The 17,600-nt window shown below is 39.5% G+C and overlaps 1 protein-coding gene across 1 annotated transcript in view; it reads right to left on the minus strand.

Moving 5' to 3' along the window:
* Window positions 1–10,748: 10,748 nt before the first annotated feature.
* The window catches only part of amot (angiomotin), a 41,834-nt gene continuing 34,982 nt past the window's right edge, over window positions 10,749–17,600 (minus strand). Inside the window, exon 11 of the mRNA XM_041951954.1 lies at window positions 10,749–16,082. Coding sequence (XP_041807888.1) covers window positions 15,949–16,082 — 134 coding nt within the window. The 3' untranslated portion in view covers window positions 10,749–15,948. The remainder of the gene's footprint in view (window positions 16,083–17,600) is intronic.

The following is a 17,600-nucleotide window of genomic DNA, read 5'->3' on the forward strand; positions in this document are numbered from 1 at the left end:
TGTGCTGCTGATCTCTCTGACCTGCCTCTGCTGTTTCCTCTGGCTGTATTGCCTGAAGACCCAGGAATTTATGTGAGTCCTTTAGGTGGTGCATGTAGCCAAAATTCCCCTGCCTCTAGTCCTACCTGTTGGCTATAATATATATAATGACAACCATCAACATCTTTTTGCGTTACAGTGTGGGTACATTGATTTCTAATTGTTTTTTTCTTTCCTTGGTGCCTTCTTAAACTTCTCAACACATGGTACCAAATTCAATGCCACACAGGCTATACACAGAAAAAAATGAATTCACCACTAAGGTGAACTCTGCGATCACTTAGGTATTACACAGATCTCAAAACCTAATTCACTACCAGACAGGATTTATGTGAACTCCATGACCAAAAAAGAATTATACAGATCACAAAATCCCTTCATTTTAACAGTATACCTAGGTTTTACAACTTCAGAACAACATTTACAGAGCAAATGATACACAACACTGTCCTCACTTATAAAAAATAGATGGAGCATCCGCTATTCACAACCCATGTCTGACATCAGGTGGGATCATTGTGGGATCATTGTGTTTATATGCCCCACTTGGCAATATTATAGTGGATCTTAACAAGCGCTCAGGCTCAAGGGTTTCGGACTCAAAATGCAAAACTCAAACACCAAGGATAGACAAAAAGCTTGAAGGCTGGTTTAATACCAAAAATCTCTCATATATTTACAAGGCAAAAACAAAAGGTGCTTGGTAATCACAAAATACAAGCAAAAGACGCTAAGGTTTCCATCAAGGCAAAAGCTAAGGTAATCAAGAATTTCTTAGGCAAGGCAAAAACAGGCAAGGTCATAAGACAAGGTACACAAGACAATCTGGGACAGGACAAAGGGAGATGTGGACTATTTACACGAGGTAACGAGGAAAAGGTGAAAATAATCAAAATATAGAAAGTGTCTTTTGCCCAACAATAGTGCATTTGGATGTTTGGATGTTTGTAATCAGAGAGGAACAGAGGTTATTGCACATAACAACAATACATTTGAGTTGTACAGTCTGACACCGGTGGGAATGAATGACCTGCAGTAGTGCTCCTTCCTGCACTGAGGAGACTCAGTCGGCCACTGAAGGAGCTGCTCAGCTCCTCTACAGTCCGGTGTAGTGGGTGAGAGCTTGGCCAACAGCCTCCTCTCACCCACCTCCTCCACAGAGTCCAGAGGGCAGCCCAGGACAGAGCTGGCCCTCCTGACCAGCTTGTTTAGTCTCCTCCTGTCCCACTCTGTGCTGCCCGGGGCCCAGCAGACAACAGCGTAGAGGATATCAGAGGCTGCCACAGAGTCATAAAAAGTCCAGAGCAGGGGTCTGCACACTCCAAAGGACCTCAGTCTCCTCAGGAGCTTGAGGTGACTCTGGCCCCTCTTGTACAGGGCGTCAGTTTTGTGGTACGAGTCCAGTTTATTGTAAAGGTGAACACCCAGGTACTTGAAACTGTCCACTGTCTCAGTGTCCTCCCCCTGGATGTTCACTGGTGAGTGTGGTACTGTCCTCCTTCTGAAGTCAACAACCATCTTCTTTGTCTGATTGGTGTTCAAGCACAGGTGGTTGACCGACCGATACTCCAGCTCGTTCCCCTCTGACACACAGCCCACGGTGGCGGAGTCATCAGAGAACTTCTGATGATGGCAGCTGTCCGTGTTGTAGGTGAAGTCCGAGGTGTGAAGTGCTGGGCTGGAGACGTGTGAAGAGGGGGGGAGCAGGAAGGGGGTCAGAGGGGGTGGGGGGAGAATCAAATCTGTTGATGTAACAGCTTAATTCATCCGCCCAACACTGGTCTCCATCAGCTGTCCCTCTGGCACTCTGTCCAAATCCACAGATGTTCTGGGACTGCTTCTTCCCATAATCCTTCTTGGCCCACCTGATCCTCCATTGTAGCTTACGCTCTTCTGTTCCTCTCTGTCCCCTGGGTTAAAAGCCCTTTTCTTCTGATTCAGGAGGACTTTAAACTCGGGGGTGACCCAGGGGTGGTTGTCGGAAGAGCACCATACCCTCCGAGTTGGCACAGTGCTGTCCACACAGAAGTTTATGTAGTCCATGATGCAGTGCGTGAGGCTGTCGATGTCATCTCCATAAGAGTTGCAGAGCATGCTCCAGTCTGTGGTCTGGAAACAGTCCCTCAGTCTCTCATTAGCCTCCTCAGTTCCTTTTCAGGGAAACCACAGAGTCCGGTATCAGTCCATTCAGCCACGTCTCTGAGAAACACATGAGGCTGCACTCCTGGTACTCCCTCCTCTGGTGGGTTAGCGCAGCCAGCTCCTCCGTCTTGTTAGAGATGGAGCAGGCGTTTCCCATGATGACAGAGGGAATAGAAGTCCTCCGCTTCTTTCGTCCACCTCTGCAGCCTCTCCTTGTTCCTGTTTTATTTTGAAAGCCTAACTCTCCTCTTATTTCAGAGCACTTGCCCATCCTCCTGTGTCATCGGTGTGTCCGTCCTGATTACCCATTGTCTCCACCTGTTCCTGATTACCCTCCATGTGTTAAATAGTCTGCGTCTCCCTTGTCTTGTGCCAGTGTGTCTTAGTCCGTGAGCCGATTCACCCGAGCCTGTCTTTGTCCCGTTCCCATAACCACAGTATCTCATCCATGTGTTCCATTGTCCTCTTTGTGAGTGTTTTTGTTTGTAAGTTTTATAGTTCAGATTTTGACTTTTTGTTTCTTCCAGTTAACCCGTTTTGTAGTCCTCATTAAGAGAGTTTTGTGTTGTTAGACTTGTTCTTACTTAGTGTTAGAATTCCTCTTTTTTCCAAAGAGTGATTTTCTTTTCGATAGATTTTCTAGTCAGGTTTTGTTTTCTGTTAGTCTGTTGTATTCTTCCTCCCTTGGAAGCGATTTCAGTTTGTAGTAGTCATCATAGTGTATCTGTTATTTTGTTATTCTCTGCTAGAGCACTTTATGTTAGTTTTTTTCCTTTCTTAGTTTAGCATTATTGTGAATAATATTATTGTTTATATATATATATATATCTTAGATAATTTTATAGAGCCTGATTTCTTTCCTCATTGAAGAAGTCTGGGATTTCGTGCTAAATGAAAGCTGTGATCATTTTAAGTCTGCATCTGAGTCCTAATTGTGTGGCGGCCTGACACCATTTCCTTATATGGCATTATTTATGTACAGAAGCAATGTCTTTGGTAGCAAAATTATCAATAATAAATGACAAACTTTGTCATTAGGGAAGTGTTCGATGGTATTTATTTTGACTAATTGTCCCATTGATTTACTAAAAGAAAAGTCAATGGTGATATGCAGTTCAGAAGCTACTAGGAGAAATGTGAAGGTCACTTTGCGCTTTTGGAGTTCAGTCAATGTGAGCCTCACCCCTTCTTAATAATATAGCAGAGATTTCACTTGGGTGGGTGAACTCTGTTTTCGTTTTGGCTTTAACATTACTCTTTGTTATGTCAAAAGGGGTCAAAAGGTCAGGCATGGACTATTTATTAACTAATTTAGCCAAACAAACTTAGGGTTTTGCATATTTGTGGGTCTAGGACAGGCATGGGCAAACTACAGCCCGGGGGCCATATGCGACCAGTTAAGCTTTTTAATCCGGCCCGCCAAACTTGAAGAAATTATATTAATAAACCTTGTTAAGGTTTTATTTTCCCTGCAATTCTGGCTTTTTCCCAATAGATGGTGCACTCTAGATACATTGAGCTTTACTCTTTAACCCTCAGCCCTTCTGTAAAGATAAGCGGAGCTAAGAAAAGAAAAGTGGACAGAGAATGACAAGTTTTTAATCAGGAGTGGACAACTAAATATTTTTTTTACTGAACACCAATCAACTGCTGTATGCCTGATAAGCCAAGAGACTGTGGCGGTGTTTGAAGAATATGATACAACAATAAACTAACTCCAGACTTTGATGTGCTGGCTAAAAAGGGAGGCCAACAACACTGTTCCCACTGAAATTAAAAGTTTCTCCGTTGTGTTATGTAATAAATGCACTTGAAAATAATTTGTTCAATAAACCTTATATGTCACATGTCATTTCTGTTAAGGGATGCACATATGCTGATCATTGTTGAGGTTTGACATTAGGGATGATTGAATAGAAGGAGCACTTTGTGGTCCACAAGTCAAAAAGTTTGCCTACCCCTGGTCTAGGAGATGCAACATCTTAACACAGGCATGTCCAAACTATTTCATAAAGGGCCGTGTGGCTGCAGGTTTTTGTTGCAACCAGTCAAGAGGTCACCTAATTATTAGCTGAAGACCGAGATCAGCTGATTAAATGCGTCCAGCCTGGTGTGCTCCTCCTTGGTTGAAAGTTCTTAAGTTCTTAAGTTTTCAACATTTGTGTAGTGCAGACCAATCACAAACTGAAATGAGCTTGATGTCGCTAATATCACAAGAGTGTGTATTTTGGATAATTTAAGATGAGATGAATAAAATACTGAAGTTAGGTCTCCACTGATGTAAACATAAAACATTGGTTCCCAAGAGAAGCAAAAAAAAGCCATTTAATACTCACTCTCTCTTTTGTCATTGACTGCTCCTTTCCTGCTTGTATCTTTGTTTTTTGTTTGTTTTTGTAATTATGCATGTGTTGTCTTCCACATCTCCTACTTGGCCAGTTGTCTCTTCTGTTAATGCAGTTTTCATGCATTTATTCTGGACTTGATGATTTGACTGCCTTTACTTTTTCTTTACTCTTTTCTGGCCACCTACAACACAATCATCATGTGCTTCATTATACACTTTGCCCTCAGCTAACATCACCCCTTGCTAGCCACTAAAATCTTTCATTGTAACTGGCACAATGTTACCTGTAATATTGTTTGAGGTCAAAAAGCATACTGCAGTTTCTGCATCTGTCTTATTGGAGTAAAGATTTAGCAACCAAGAGAAAGTACAATGTGACCGAGGTCCATGCTGCAGCACATGCAGAGCACAGCAAGAAAAGGTGACTGAAAGGAAAACTGCGCGTTAATTTATCAAAACTGCTGTCACGTTTTTGCTGTAATGTAGTCAGCCAAACTTCTGAGCAAATTTTTTGGAATAAGTTTTGGAGTAACCTCTGTATTCTCAACTTTAACCTTGGTCAGGGCACAGTCGATGGAATTGTCCTGGTGCCATGTGAGTGCCTGTCTTTGTGAAAAAAGTTCCTGTCTTGTGACAACTAGTTGAAATTTCCATCTTTTCATCCACTTGCAACGTCTGGCCAAGAAAGAAAAACAAGTGAAGCAACTGAATTTTGATGATGAGTGATTTATTAAGGCAGTGTTAATGATTCAGAGTGACATTAGCACTATGTGAAACATGAGACCAATGCAGAGGGCTAGGGTAAAAAAAACGTACTATTGTCCAGCAAATACAGGGCAACATCATATCCTATCAGGTGTGTGCAACCACACATTCCTGGTAGATTGCAGGATAATTCAAGGAGGATAAAATGATTGCCACTGTGATAACTTTCGAGAGTTATGAAACTCTCATAGTATTAACTATTGTACACTGTTTTTACGTCCCATAAACCTTAAACTCATGGATGTTTCACTCAAACTGGCCTTCCTGGTTTGTATTTGCATGTGAAACAACACTTTCCCACCAGTACAGGCCCTTTGTTGGATTTAATAAAGTTCTGTTTTGGGGACAATGGTTGAGTCTTCTTTTGGTTGATGGTGAGTTCAGTGCACAAAACTCATTCAACAAAAAACACTTCTCTTACATGTTGCATACATTTATCACAGTATGCATGCAACATGTTCGAAATGTGTGCAAGGAAACTGTCCATGCCAACAAGAAAATGGGTATATCAAACTTGTGCACACAGAACTTCATGCAGTGAACAATGATAAATCTCACCTGTTGTACATGCATCTACTTGCACACATACAGGCATATTTACATACAGAAACTTTCCCAGAATGCATGAATTGGTTCAGCCATTTCCTTTGAAAGTCCTAGTAGCCTTAATGTTGAGTTACTTGTTGTGGACAAAGTGGGACTTGACACACACTGGTTACCATACAAGTGAACGCGGTTACACAACAAGTGGTGTGGTGTCTGCGAACCCTCATGCTCACTCTACTATGCAGGCATGCATAGTTTCACATGCTACCATTGAGACACACACACACACATATATATGTACGTATTGATGGATATTTGGGTCATATTCCTATACTTTGATACGTTTGATTACACACATATATTCTGCTAATAGTTAGATTGCATGCATATGCTTACATTAATGATAGTTGGATCCTGATATGTTGATCTTATTCATATCTTCTGCTGATGGATTGTGTGACTGAATAATCAACAGAAATTCTTCTTTTCCTGGTTAAGTTTTTCCTTTATTATTCATAGAAGTGATTTAGACGAGGAGTGATTCTTTGTGTGACCTAGAACAGGAGGTTTTGAGATAGAGGCCTGGCAGGGGAGACATCTTGGGGCCCTCGACTTAAGATAGAACAGGTTGGCGTCAGGGATAAGGGTGTCTCTCTAGATTTGTCCTTGCAAACAGGTTGCTGGCCCGGTGACGTTGGATTCTCAGAGATGACCAAGCAGAGGAGAGAGAGCACCGACGGCAACGAGGAGGAGCCAACAACTGTTTCAGCATTTCCTCATGTTCTGTCTATAAAATACTGGGTCAGGGAGCGGTAGTGTGTCAGACTTCGTGAACTGACCCAACTCTGTTGTGGATCAGGGAAAGGTTAAGTCGAGACCCAGAGCTCTGTAACCTCGCACATTCTATTCAGCTTCTCCTATTGCTTCATTAAAAGAATCCAGAGGACCAGAGATTTTTGAGACATGTCCTCGACTATATATATATATATATTTATATATATATAGAGAGAGAGAGAGAGACAGAGAGATCAATAGATATAGATATAGATTATATATATAGATAGATAGATAGATAGATAGATAGATAGATAGATAGATAGATAGATAACATACAAACACATGTAAAAAAATGTCCAACTTACGCTCCACTAAAGTCTCATAACTCAAATCATCACAGTAATAAATGAGTGGTTTAACCATCGCTAAGGATGCATTATGGGGACATATGAGAGATTGTTCACTTTACATGATGGTCAAATAAACATTTACAGAACACGCATACAAAGTAGTTGTACTGCTGCACTGAGAAAAGCAAAGTCTGATTACTACCTGCATTCTGTTACCAGCTCTTCCCATTATCCAGGTCAATTTTGGAAAGTTGTTAAATCACTCTCTAACTGTAAAAGCCCATTTCCAATTCACACTGGCAGTAAGCAAGATCAACTAACAGATCTTAAAGAAATTTGCACTGCCTTTAATAATCATTTTTTTTGGCTCTGGTCATCTTTTATATAATAATAATATGAGCAATCTAAATCATAACATCGAACCACAGGCAACATCACAGGTTACCATTTCTTCAAGCTTCAGTACAACTGCCTTTAGTCTTTGGGATGTTACTGATACTCTTCTTACAATCGAGAGAACGGAAATTTGGATGCTCGTTTTCTGAAACTGTCAGTGCCGCTGATTGCTGAATGTAAAACTCATATCTTTAATCTGTCTGTTTATACTGGAATAATCCCTACTGCCTTGAAAACAGCTCATGTCCTTCCTTTGCACAAAGGTGGTGGCAAAGCTGATGTTAATAATTATCGCCCAATCTCCAAATTGTGGTGTCTGGCTAAAATCTCGGAAACCTTGGTGAATGATCACAGTAGCATTTCTGCAACATCCTTGCTCTTGAACAACATTGCACTTGCCCTGGTAAGCAAAATGTTCTTCGCTGCTCTGTTTATAGACTTGTCAAAAGCGTTTTATACTGTTGACCTTTCACTACTCCTAAGCAAACTCTCAAATATTGGTTGTGATTCTGTCACTTGCCTTGGGTTTGAAAACTATCTTTCAAACAGATCTCAGTGTGTAAAAATGGGTGATGTTTACTCAGACACTTTATATATATATATTACCAAAGGAGTTCCACAAGGTTCGGTATTAGGCCCAATCTTGTTCTCAATTTACATCAATGATATTGACCCCTCTTCTGATTCCTATAAACTTCATCTTTATGCTGATGGCACAATCCTTTATTGTACAGCAATATTGATGAAATCAGCCGTTGAATGTCTGCAGTCTTCCTTTGATTCACTTCAACTTCGACAGCATAATCACAAGTTAGTGCTTAATTCTGATAATTCTGATTCTGATTGATAGCAAAATTGCACTTTTACACCTTCACCTCCACCTTCACCTGCACCTGCACCTTCTGTGTACTTAACATTTAAGTACACACACACTTAACTAAATTATATACATTTTAGTATATTGGTACATTTCATTGGTATATTTTATTGTTTACTGTTTTTATACATTTTAGTATATTTCAGCTGCTGTCGGTTCATTTCACTGGTATAATTTATTGTCTATTGTTTAGTATATTTATAACCGATGACCCCTACAGCACCCATCATTGTTCCCTTTACCAAAAAGTTGGCTGGCCTTCTCTGGCTGTGAGTCGAGACCAGCACTGGTTTTTATTCATCTATAAAGCTTTAATGCAGTTGCTCCCTACATTTCATCCCCTTTAACTCTGAATTCACAAAATCTTGGCAGTTGCTCACAGAATAGGCTGATGCTCCACACTCCATTGATCAGATCTGTAATTGGGAAAATCTCATTTTCTTACAGTGCACCTATTCATGAAACAACCTGCAGAAGGCCTGAACTCTCTGCTGCCACTAGGGCTGTCCAAAGTTGACAACATTTCAGACCTAGTTTTTATCTTAAATAATATATTTAGCTCTTTTTTCTTTCTTCTACGTTATTCAATTTGAGCATTGTTATATTTTCCTACATTTTTATTGTTCCCTTGCGTGTTATTATTCTGTTTTTTATGTTTTATTGTCTGCCGTTGTTTTTTTATCTCAACACCATTGTAAATGAGAATTCCTCCTCAATGGTCTTTGGAGGTGAAATAAAGGTTGAATGAATGAAAAAGAAAACACTGGGCACAATACCACTGCAATGCAATTGAAGAATTTGTTATTTGTTGTACTTACTTAATAACATAGTTGTTTATTATGCATGGTTCATTGTAGAATGATTATATGAAGCCACAGGTGCTGAGTGATCATTGTAGAATGATTATATGAAGCCACAGGTGCTGAGTGATCATTGTAGAATGATTATATGAAGCCACAGGTGCTTAGTGATCATTGTAGAATGATTATATGAAGCCACAGGTGCTTAGTGATGTAGTACTGGAGAAAACAGTCAAAATAGAAGCAGGGGTCAAAATAGAAGCAATAATAGTATTAGGTGACATGAGGTGGCACCTGTATGTACTGTGTTTGAATTCTGATGTGTACAGGGAAGGAGAGAGCACTGTACCCTGCACCCTACTGTGGTCTTTTGGTGAGGTAGTTGATGGACCAGGTGGCAGTCTTCGCCAGCTCTTTCCAGCTTCTTCCTGAGCAGTGATCTTGGATTGTGTTGAAAGCACTGGATAACTCAAAAAACATGACTGAGAAATGTTTTTTCATGACTAAAATAAACTGATTTATTTAGCAGGATAGCCACTCCCCTTTTCCTCCCGTTTTTGAAGGACGAGCTATATAGCTGGTCCCCCCATTCTCACTTCAGTTTTAAGTGCTCTTTTTCTGACAGATCTCCTGGATCATTGCTATAGAGCAATGTAGTTTTTTAAGCTGGTTCAATATCTTCTTCCTCTTGACTGGACTACCCATACCCTTAACATTATAACTTACACAAATTAAGCTATCCATGTAGTGATATTTGAACTAGTTGGTGTGCTCTAATCTCAGCAAATTCCAAATGAGCATAAAACCAAGTAAAGCAAAAATATAGTACAGTAGTATTGGCCCAAACATTAATCTCAAGATAACAAGAACAAAATATATAATATAGAACAGACAAACAAGACTTCCACATACCAAACTGGATTTTTCAGTACTATATTGTTGTTCAACAATTTCAAAGCTGAACATAAACCAGTCCCCGGTGTAACCAGGGCGAAGAAGGGTGACCGCCCCTCCGTGGGAATCACACACAGTGTCGGCGCTGCTGTCGTCTGGCTTGCAGAGTCACTGCAGCGTGTCCTTCCAGATTTTCTTTCCGTAATTTCTCCAGTTCCGCCAGTATTTTAGATTCGGGTGCTAGCATCTGCACCATCGGGAGTATGCATTAAAGTGAGCTGCTTCAAATTTTCTTGTTTGTCCTTCGTGTATTCCTGCTAGCCGGAGCCCTTGCTTCTGGAAGACGATGATGTTGAATTTGTGTCAATTCGCCGAGTTTTTTGTTGTTTTATTAGGAGATTAGTAGTTGCAGGGACAGAGCTTACGGTTTAGGCTGCTGCCTCCAACATGGCGTCACCGGAAGTCTGCTGACAATTTTTAAATGGTGTTGATGGAAGAATAACAACAGGTTGATTTGGATTAGTGACATTAATTGGATACGTGAATACCAGTGATAAAAATCTGGTGATATCTGAAGACTGACGTTTTTCTGTCTGTACATTTGATTGGCTGAGGTTTTTGGCCCATCAGTCAGAGTTGGAAGAATATTACATCATTCATCCAGTGCATGCAAGACATTCAGCCTTTGCTCCAGTTGCCTGAAACACTGTCACAGAGGTGCACAGTGTTTTTCATGGCGCAAATGTTCTCCCTTACTTTTCCAATGACTTTATCCCCAGTGTTTGTAATAAGATGACTAATGCGCACTGAGCAGTAAGTCCTTGCCCATGTAGAGGAAACACCCGATGACTAATGAGCACTGAGCAGTGAGTCCTTGCCCATGTAGACGAAACACCAGAAACAACCTTGTGTCAGCATTAATTTATTTACTGGATTAATTTAATTAATACTTGATTATCTCATTTAATAACAATGTGGAGACTGTTTATTGGGGAGTCAGAAACAGGTATGCAGAAAGAAAGCTAAATGACAGAAAGTGTGTAGGATTTAGAGGGATCTATTGGCAGAAATGGAATATAATATTATTGGTGTAGAATCATCTGAAAATAAGAATTATTGTGTTTTCATTACCTTAGAATGAGCCCTTTATATCAACAGAGCAGGTCCTCTTCCACAGAGTCCTGCAATTGTAGATTGCACTTGGAATTGCAATCTACAATCTCACCGTTCGATGCCACTAAATCCTACACACTGGCCTTCGAATACCATAATACAAGAAACTCGGTGAGATGAGTGGTGTAAAAGAACCAATCATTAATTAGAAAATTGCCTTTACATGAATTATGAGTGTACAACAATAAAAAAAAAGAAGTACAATGCAATACAAATACGAAACAAGGCATTTTTACAGTTGGTAAACATTGCAAAATGCTATAACTATATTTTCAGCATGAGGTGAAGTTGGAGTAATCAGTGCTCTTAAAGAAACTTCTCAACAGTTTGAATTAAACTTGTCTTTGCCTGTTTGTACATTCAGAAAGTGCAGTGAATGACAGCTGATGACTAGCTCCACATGCTGACAAACAACATTGCATTTAATGACTTAAGTGTCAGCACAGAATTATTTTTTTTTACAGCATGTGTTGAAGTGGTGAAGACAAATAAGTCTCAACCTTAAATTGTCATCTACATCATGGCAGGTGTAGAGGCATTTGTGACATGACTGACCTTACACAAAATGCAGAACCAAGACCCGTGGTGATCTGTCAGGTGGGATAATGAAGGCACATACTGTATCTGTCAGTTACAAAAAGCTTTCAGATGGCCATCAGCACTGTACAAACAGTCACACAGTGTGTGTGTATGTCATAGAGCAGTTCATTTAAATGCCAGTATGAAAACATTCCCTCACCTACAAGAATTTTCATAACTGCCTTGTTGGGGTGCACTATGGTAGAGCTGAAACCTATTAACAAAAAATTAATGGACAACCATTTTGATAATGGGTTAATTGTTTCTTTTCCAAAGCATGAAGGCCAAATATACATTGGTTCCAACTTCTCAAATGTGAATGTTGGTTTTCTCAGTCCCCCTTCAAAATAGACATCAACTGTAAGTCTGGTCAGAGCCATAGATATTTTGCAACTCATTCTGTAATGTTTCACATGGCCTGCACTACAGGTGCAAGACAAGATTTTTAAATTCCTAAGGTTACACAGCACTGTGTTCAGATAAAATGACACTGGACATCTTTTCAGTATTTGGCATTTTCCACAACCAAGAGAAGGGTCTGACTATTAAAGGCTCCTCCTTAAAATATCTGTCACATTAGAGAACTCTGTGTCTTTCAAGGCTGAAAATGCCTGAAATAGAAATGTGTTTTTTTTGGTTTTGGCACCTGCATCTTAGCTATTGTTTTTACTTAAAGGGAATGGGTTTCAAAAACCATTTGAAAGCGAACCATTATTTACTGTGGGCAATCTGAACATGCAGCTTTTGAAATTCTGACTTTGTGATGGTTGCAGTCTACCATTAGAAACCGGCAGCGATCCCGGCTAAGGCCGTAGAGTTCCCACACTGTACATTGTCTTCAAGACATGAGTTGTGCCCACCAACACAGAAACAATGGCCTACATATTTTACAGTACCAGCATAAAGGACACTTAATAATGTGCTGGTGATGGCAAGAATTTGTGAACATATTTATTAACACTGACATTGTGCTTTTTGCATTCAGTTCCATACCACTTTCACGCAACTATGAATAACACGTCAGAAACAACAGCAAACTTTTACATTCACCAGGAATTTTCTTTCTTTCTTTCATTCATTCTTTCTTTTTATGTCTGTCTGTCTGTCTGTCTGTCTGTAGTTGTTTCTGCATGTTCTGTGTCAGGAAGCAAAGCTACTTTCAAAGGATTTCACACACACACAAGGACTCTCATTCATTTTGGCAGATGAGGTTAAGTAGTGGTCTATGTCCTTACTCCTTGCTAAAATGGTAGTTACAACATATTAGTGCATTCCTAATAAAGTTTTTTGGATGAAATACAGTCCTTTAGTGACATAATCCTACTGATCCTCTCCAATTACAACATGGGTTAGCTAACTGTTCTTTGCTTCTTTGGTCCAACATTTTTGGTTTTCAGTGGACATCTTACAATAACCATGCTGGAAATATAATATATAACCACATAAGTAAAACAGACAAACAAAAAAACAATCAATTGATTTTTATCACCATTATTATCATTTCTTTTTGCAAAGCTCAACTATCTTTGACTTTGTGGCTTGACTGACTGGTGGAATTTTTTTGTGTTGATGCAACAGCATGAAACAGGTTGAACCAGCAACACCTGTCGCTACCATAAAATCACTCATGTGCAGATTTTGGACAGTCCACTGAACTATACAATTACATCTCTGGAAAAGCATGTCATGCCAAGATCTTGAAATAATTGGAGACTCTAGTCTCTCTTTTTCTCTTAAGAATCTCAAAATATTATCACATATTTAACACAGTTCTTAAAAACAAGGGGAACAACCTCACCCCACTTGAAGACTATTCCACCTGATTTCATGACAGAACATGTGATGTATTTTTAAGATGGAACTTTTCACAGGGATTTTGTTGACAAGTGTCAGCACCAATTCATTCTGTTACATTTGGTCAAAGCCAGACATGTCAAGCTTAGAGGCTATCTCTGTAATCAAATTGACATTCACGGTCAATACCCAACTCTCCACAATGCATAGTTTAAAGTAATGCCAAATTGTCCCAGCCTTATAGACAAAATAATAGGATAAAGGATGAGCCGTCTTAGATGATCGTTGCCTAAAGTTCATGTCCACGTCCACACTGACAATCATTTGAAGTTGGTGTTATTGAATATAGAACATCAAGTCAGTCACGTTGTGCCTGCAAATACTCTTCATGGTTTGTTTTACTAACAAGTCACATGGATGGTAGGTAAACAAACATACTAACAAAGTGTGTGTGAAAATGATAAATCCCCTCCATCTTGTTCTTCAAGCATGATAAAATGCTGAATGAATAACTGGAAGAGTGTCTGTTATTTGAGAGTGACCCCAACCAGTGGTGTCATGCAGGCAGCTACCAAAACTCTCTGCCCTCTTGTTGCCAAGGCCTAACAGTAAAGTTGTACAGTGGGCACCATGTTCCCAAAACACAAAAGAATGCCCTTCATGGCACAGGCATGGTCAGTATGTCAAGTGTACTTATCCATAGAAGTTCCTTAAAACTGTGCATGCTTACTGACCCAAACAGCACTGTGACTTCAGGTGGACAAGGTTACAAAAAGAAAATCTGTTTTGAAATTGTTGAAATTCTTTTGCTATCCAAATGAAATACATTTGTCTGAAAGTGTTTTTCAAAATGGCACACAATCTCTGTGTAGTTCGTACAAGTATATTTTCATATCTCACAGGAAAATAAACATTTGTTGCCACTGAGAACAGATGGATCCACTGTTAAATCTGCTGCCATTTTCCTTTGTTGTACACAAGGAGGAGGCATAGAAGAAGGGTTGATTGCAAAACTGGTTAGGGCAACGTCCGTTGGACAACAAAAAAGAGTAAACTCATCAGGTTGAGCAGTTTTACTCAGGGAGAATTGTCTGCCTGAGGTCAGTGAGCCACAAAGGTCACCAATGCCAAGTTATCTCTACTACTGTGACAGTTGTACCAGTACCAAACAGGGCTACTGAGATGCCAGCTACTTTGCAGATCTTTCCATGGCACACAGATACACAGGCCATTACAGTACATATACAACGTAAATACCCTAACATTTCTGATTATCCAAGTGCCATGTCGACAATAAAAAAAAATACATGACACATAAATACAATAATGTCAGAAAGTAATAAGTAGTAATAATGAAAACAAAATAAGTAGTGCAATAAATGCAACAAAAAGGTAGCCAATACATTTGGTCCAAAGGAGCTTACCAGTCTCGAGAAACACTGTACAGAAGCGTTAACAAATATCTATCACCTAACCAAGTAACAAGCTTCCTCTTACAGCTAAATCCTTGTAGCAAGGGCAGTTTTCATTAACTATTAGCTTTCATGTTGGGAAGGTAACAAATGTGACATGCAAAGTTTCATAAACATTACCAAATGTGCTGCAATGTCATTGGTGCTGCAGTTAATATGTATATGTGTACTATGGTCACTGTTCGTTTGTATACACAGTAACAATGACACTAAACCCCCCAGGGCAAAAAGTAGTGCATTTAAAAAAAGCTTTAGTCACCGACCCCAGCGAGTTACAACAGTGACAAGAAGAGAAATCCTTTGCCTTAACTGGAAAAATTAAAAATACATTTGTGTACACGGATATGCATACTTTATGTTGAATTTTAACGGAAGGTTTTGGCTTCCAGCTTTACCCACTCCTTCTTATATTTTTCCTTCTCATTAATGTGTAACTGTGTCATCTATCTTAAACATACGTACATCTTCATAATAGGTTTTGTCTAACCTCTCCAGCTTGTTAACTTCCATTTAACTTCAAACATCCATCGCCAAGTTAAATCCATCACAATCACTGAACGAGAAAGTGCCAAAGGCATCTTACAAAGTTGCATCAGTAAAATAAATATGAGGCTATGAACCTTTAAATGTTTAAGTTCCAGTCACTACTTCATATTAACACACACATTTAGGAAAACTGCAAGAGCTGAGATGAGACAGAAAGGGGCACCAGACTAATTCTGATTCAGGGTTTTCCTAAGATGACAGCTAACAGTGATTTAGGGAAGGAATAAACTGAATGTCTAAAAACTCCAGTCAAGCTGAAGAGTTTAAATGAATGCATATGTAAACATTACAGTATAAAAATGTTTCTTTGTGTACGCCAATCAAAGACCGAGCTGCAGGTTTTGAGGACAACCTGGGATGATTTACTTGTCTGTCACTGTGCTTGTCTCGATTGAGCTGCCATCCAATCATTTGTGTGGATGGGGCAGGTGGTTGTGGTGGTGGTAATGGGTCAGATGAGGATCTCCACCATGTCGTTGTCCACTTCCTGTTGGGTGAGTGGTGCTAGAGGAGGGGCCGTTTGCTGTGGATTGGACTGGATGGGGAGCCTCCGCTCCAAGGTGCTGCTGTGAAACACTGGCACATCTACACAAAGAAGAAGACAAAAAAAAAAAGAAAAAGAAAAATGATTAGTCAGAATTTCTGATTATCCAGTCTCTCTGTTTTGTAAGTTGTATCTCAGCATAGTAAAAAAAAAAAGAAATCATGCTCGAAATAATTTTCTACTCACTATAAAGTGCACTATATTTACTGTCCGCTATTCTATCTGAGTGTCTCAATTCTGAATTCATGTGAGTGGGATAATTATTCTGTACATCAGTGTTCACCAACCCACCCAACCCAAGATCCGTAACACCTTGTCCTTGATGAAAGGCAAGCTATTGAAAAGTTGAGTAAAAAGAGAGCCGAGACTGTACTTCCAACACAAAAAATAAAGGCATGCAGTCTATTTTTCATTTCTATTTCTAACCAGAAATCAGTTAATTTTCAATTTTCTGCTGTTACGCTTGAACAAAATGGAAGTTATCGTAGATATGGCCTTCAACTCCCCAAAATAAAATAATTGCAAGAATTGCTATTTTTTACCTCTGTGACATTGCACATCCTGTTTCAAAATGATGCAGAAAAACTAGTCCAAGCATTTGTTAATTCCAGGCTAGATTTTTCCAATTTCTTGTTATCAGGCTGCCCCAACAGGTCGCTAATGACTCTTTAGCTGCGCGTATGATGTCAAAACTTGGAAAAGAGACATTTGTCCCATATTAGCCTCTTTGCATATATTTCCTATTATGTGGAGTTATGTACTTAACAAAAAAAAGGTGAAACAACTGAAAACATGTTTTATATTTTAGTTTCTTCAAAATAGCCTTGTTATTCTGTCTGCGGAAGTTGTCCCACATTGATCGGACCATGATGACACTTTTTTATCGTGCTTTTATTGAGTCGGTTTTAACTTTTTCACTTGTGTCATGGTTTGGAAACCTGCCCATAAAAGAAAGGAACTCACTGAACCAGATCATTAAATGGTCTGGTCGGCTCATTGGGGAGTCACAGCTGTGCCTACAGTCGCTGTACACTCGGCAGGTACAGCGACTGGCCAGCTCCATCTCCACTGATGACTCCCATCCCCTGGCAAGTGAGTTCCAGCTGCTACCATCTAAAAGGCGATTCATAGTCCCGAGAGTTAGGACCACTCGCTACAGGAACAGCTTTGTTCCTATTGCTGTTTTTCTCTTAAATAGGAGGTCTGTCCTATTTTAATGTGGTCTTAACTTGCTTACTTATTTATTTACTTATTTATTTATTATTGTTTTACTCTCCCTTGGATCATGCTCTTATGTTTTCTTAGCATGCTCTTAACAGGTCTTATATTGGCATTTTTAGTGATATTTAATGACTTTTATTTTATTTATTTATTTTAGTCTTTTAACCATGATCAGTGAGCTGCTGGGAGTACCTGTCAATGTCTGCTGTTAATCTGTCTTCCGTATGTGTCCTGTGTTTCTAAATGTTGTGTATAATGTTTAAGATGCCCTCTCCAGACTGCAAAACAAATCTACCTACTGGTATCAATAAAGTTACCTTGACCTTGCTCTGATTACT

The sequence above is a fragment of the Chelmon rostratus genome, chromosome 14 (genome assembly GCF_017976325.1).
Source record: "Chelmon rostratus isolate fCheRos1 chromosome 14, fCheRos1.pri, whole genome shotgun sequence".
Taxonomy (NCBI): Eukaryota; Metazoa; Chordata; class Actinopteri; order Chaetodontiformes; family Chaetodontidae; genus Chelmon; species Chelmon rostratus.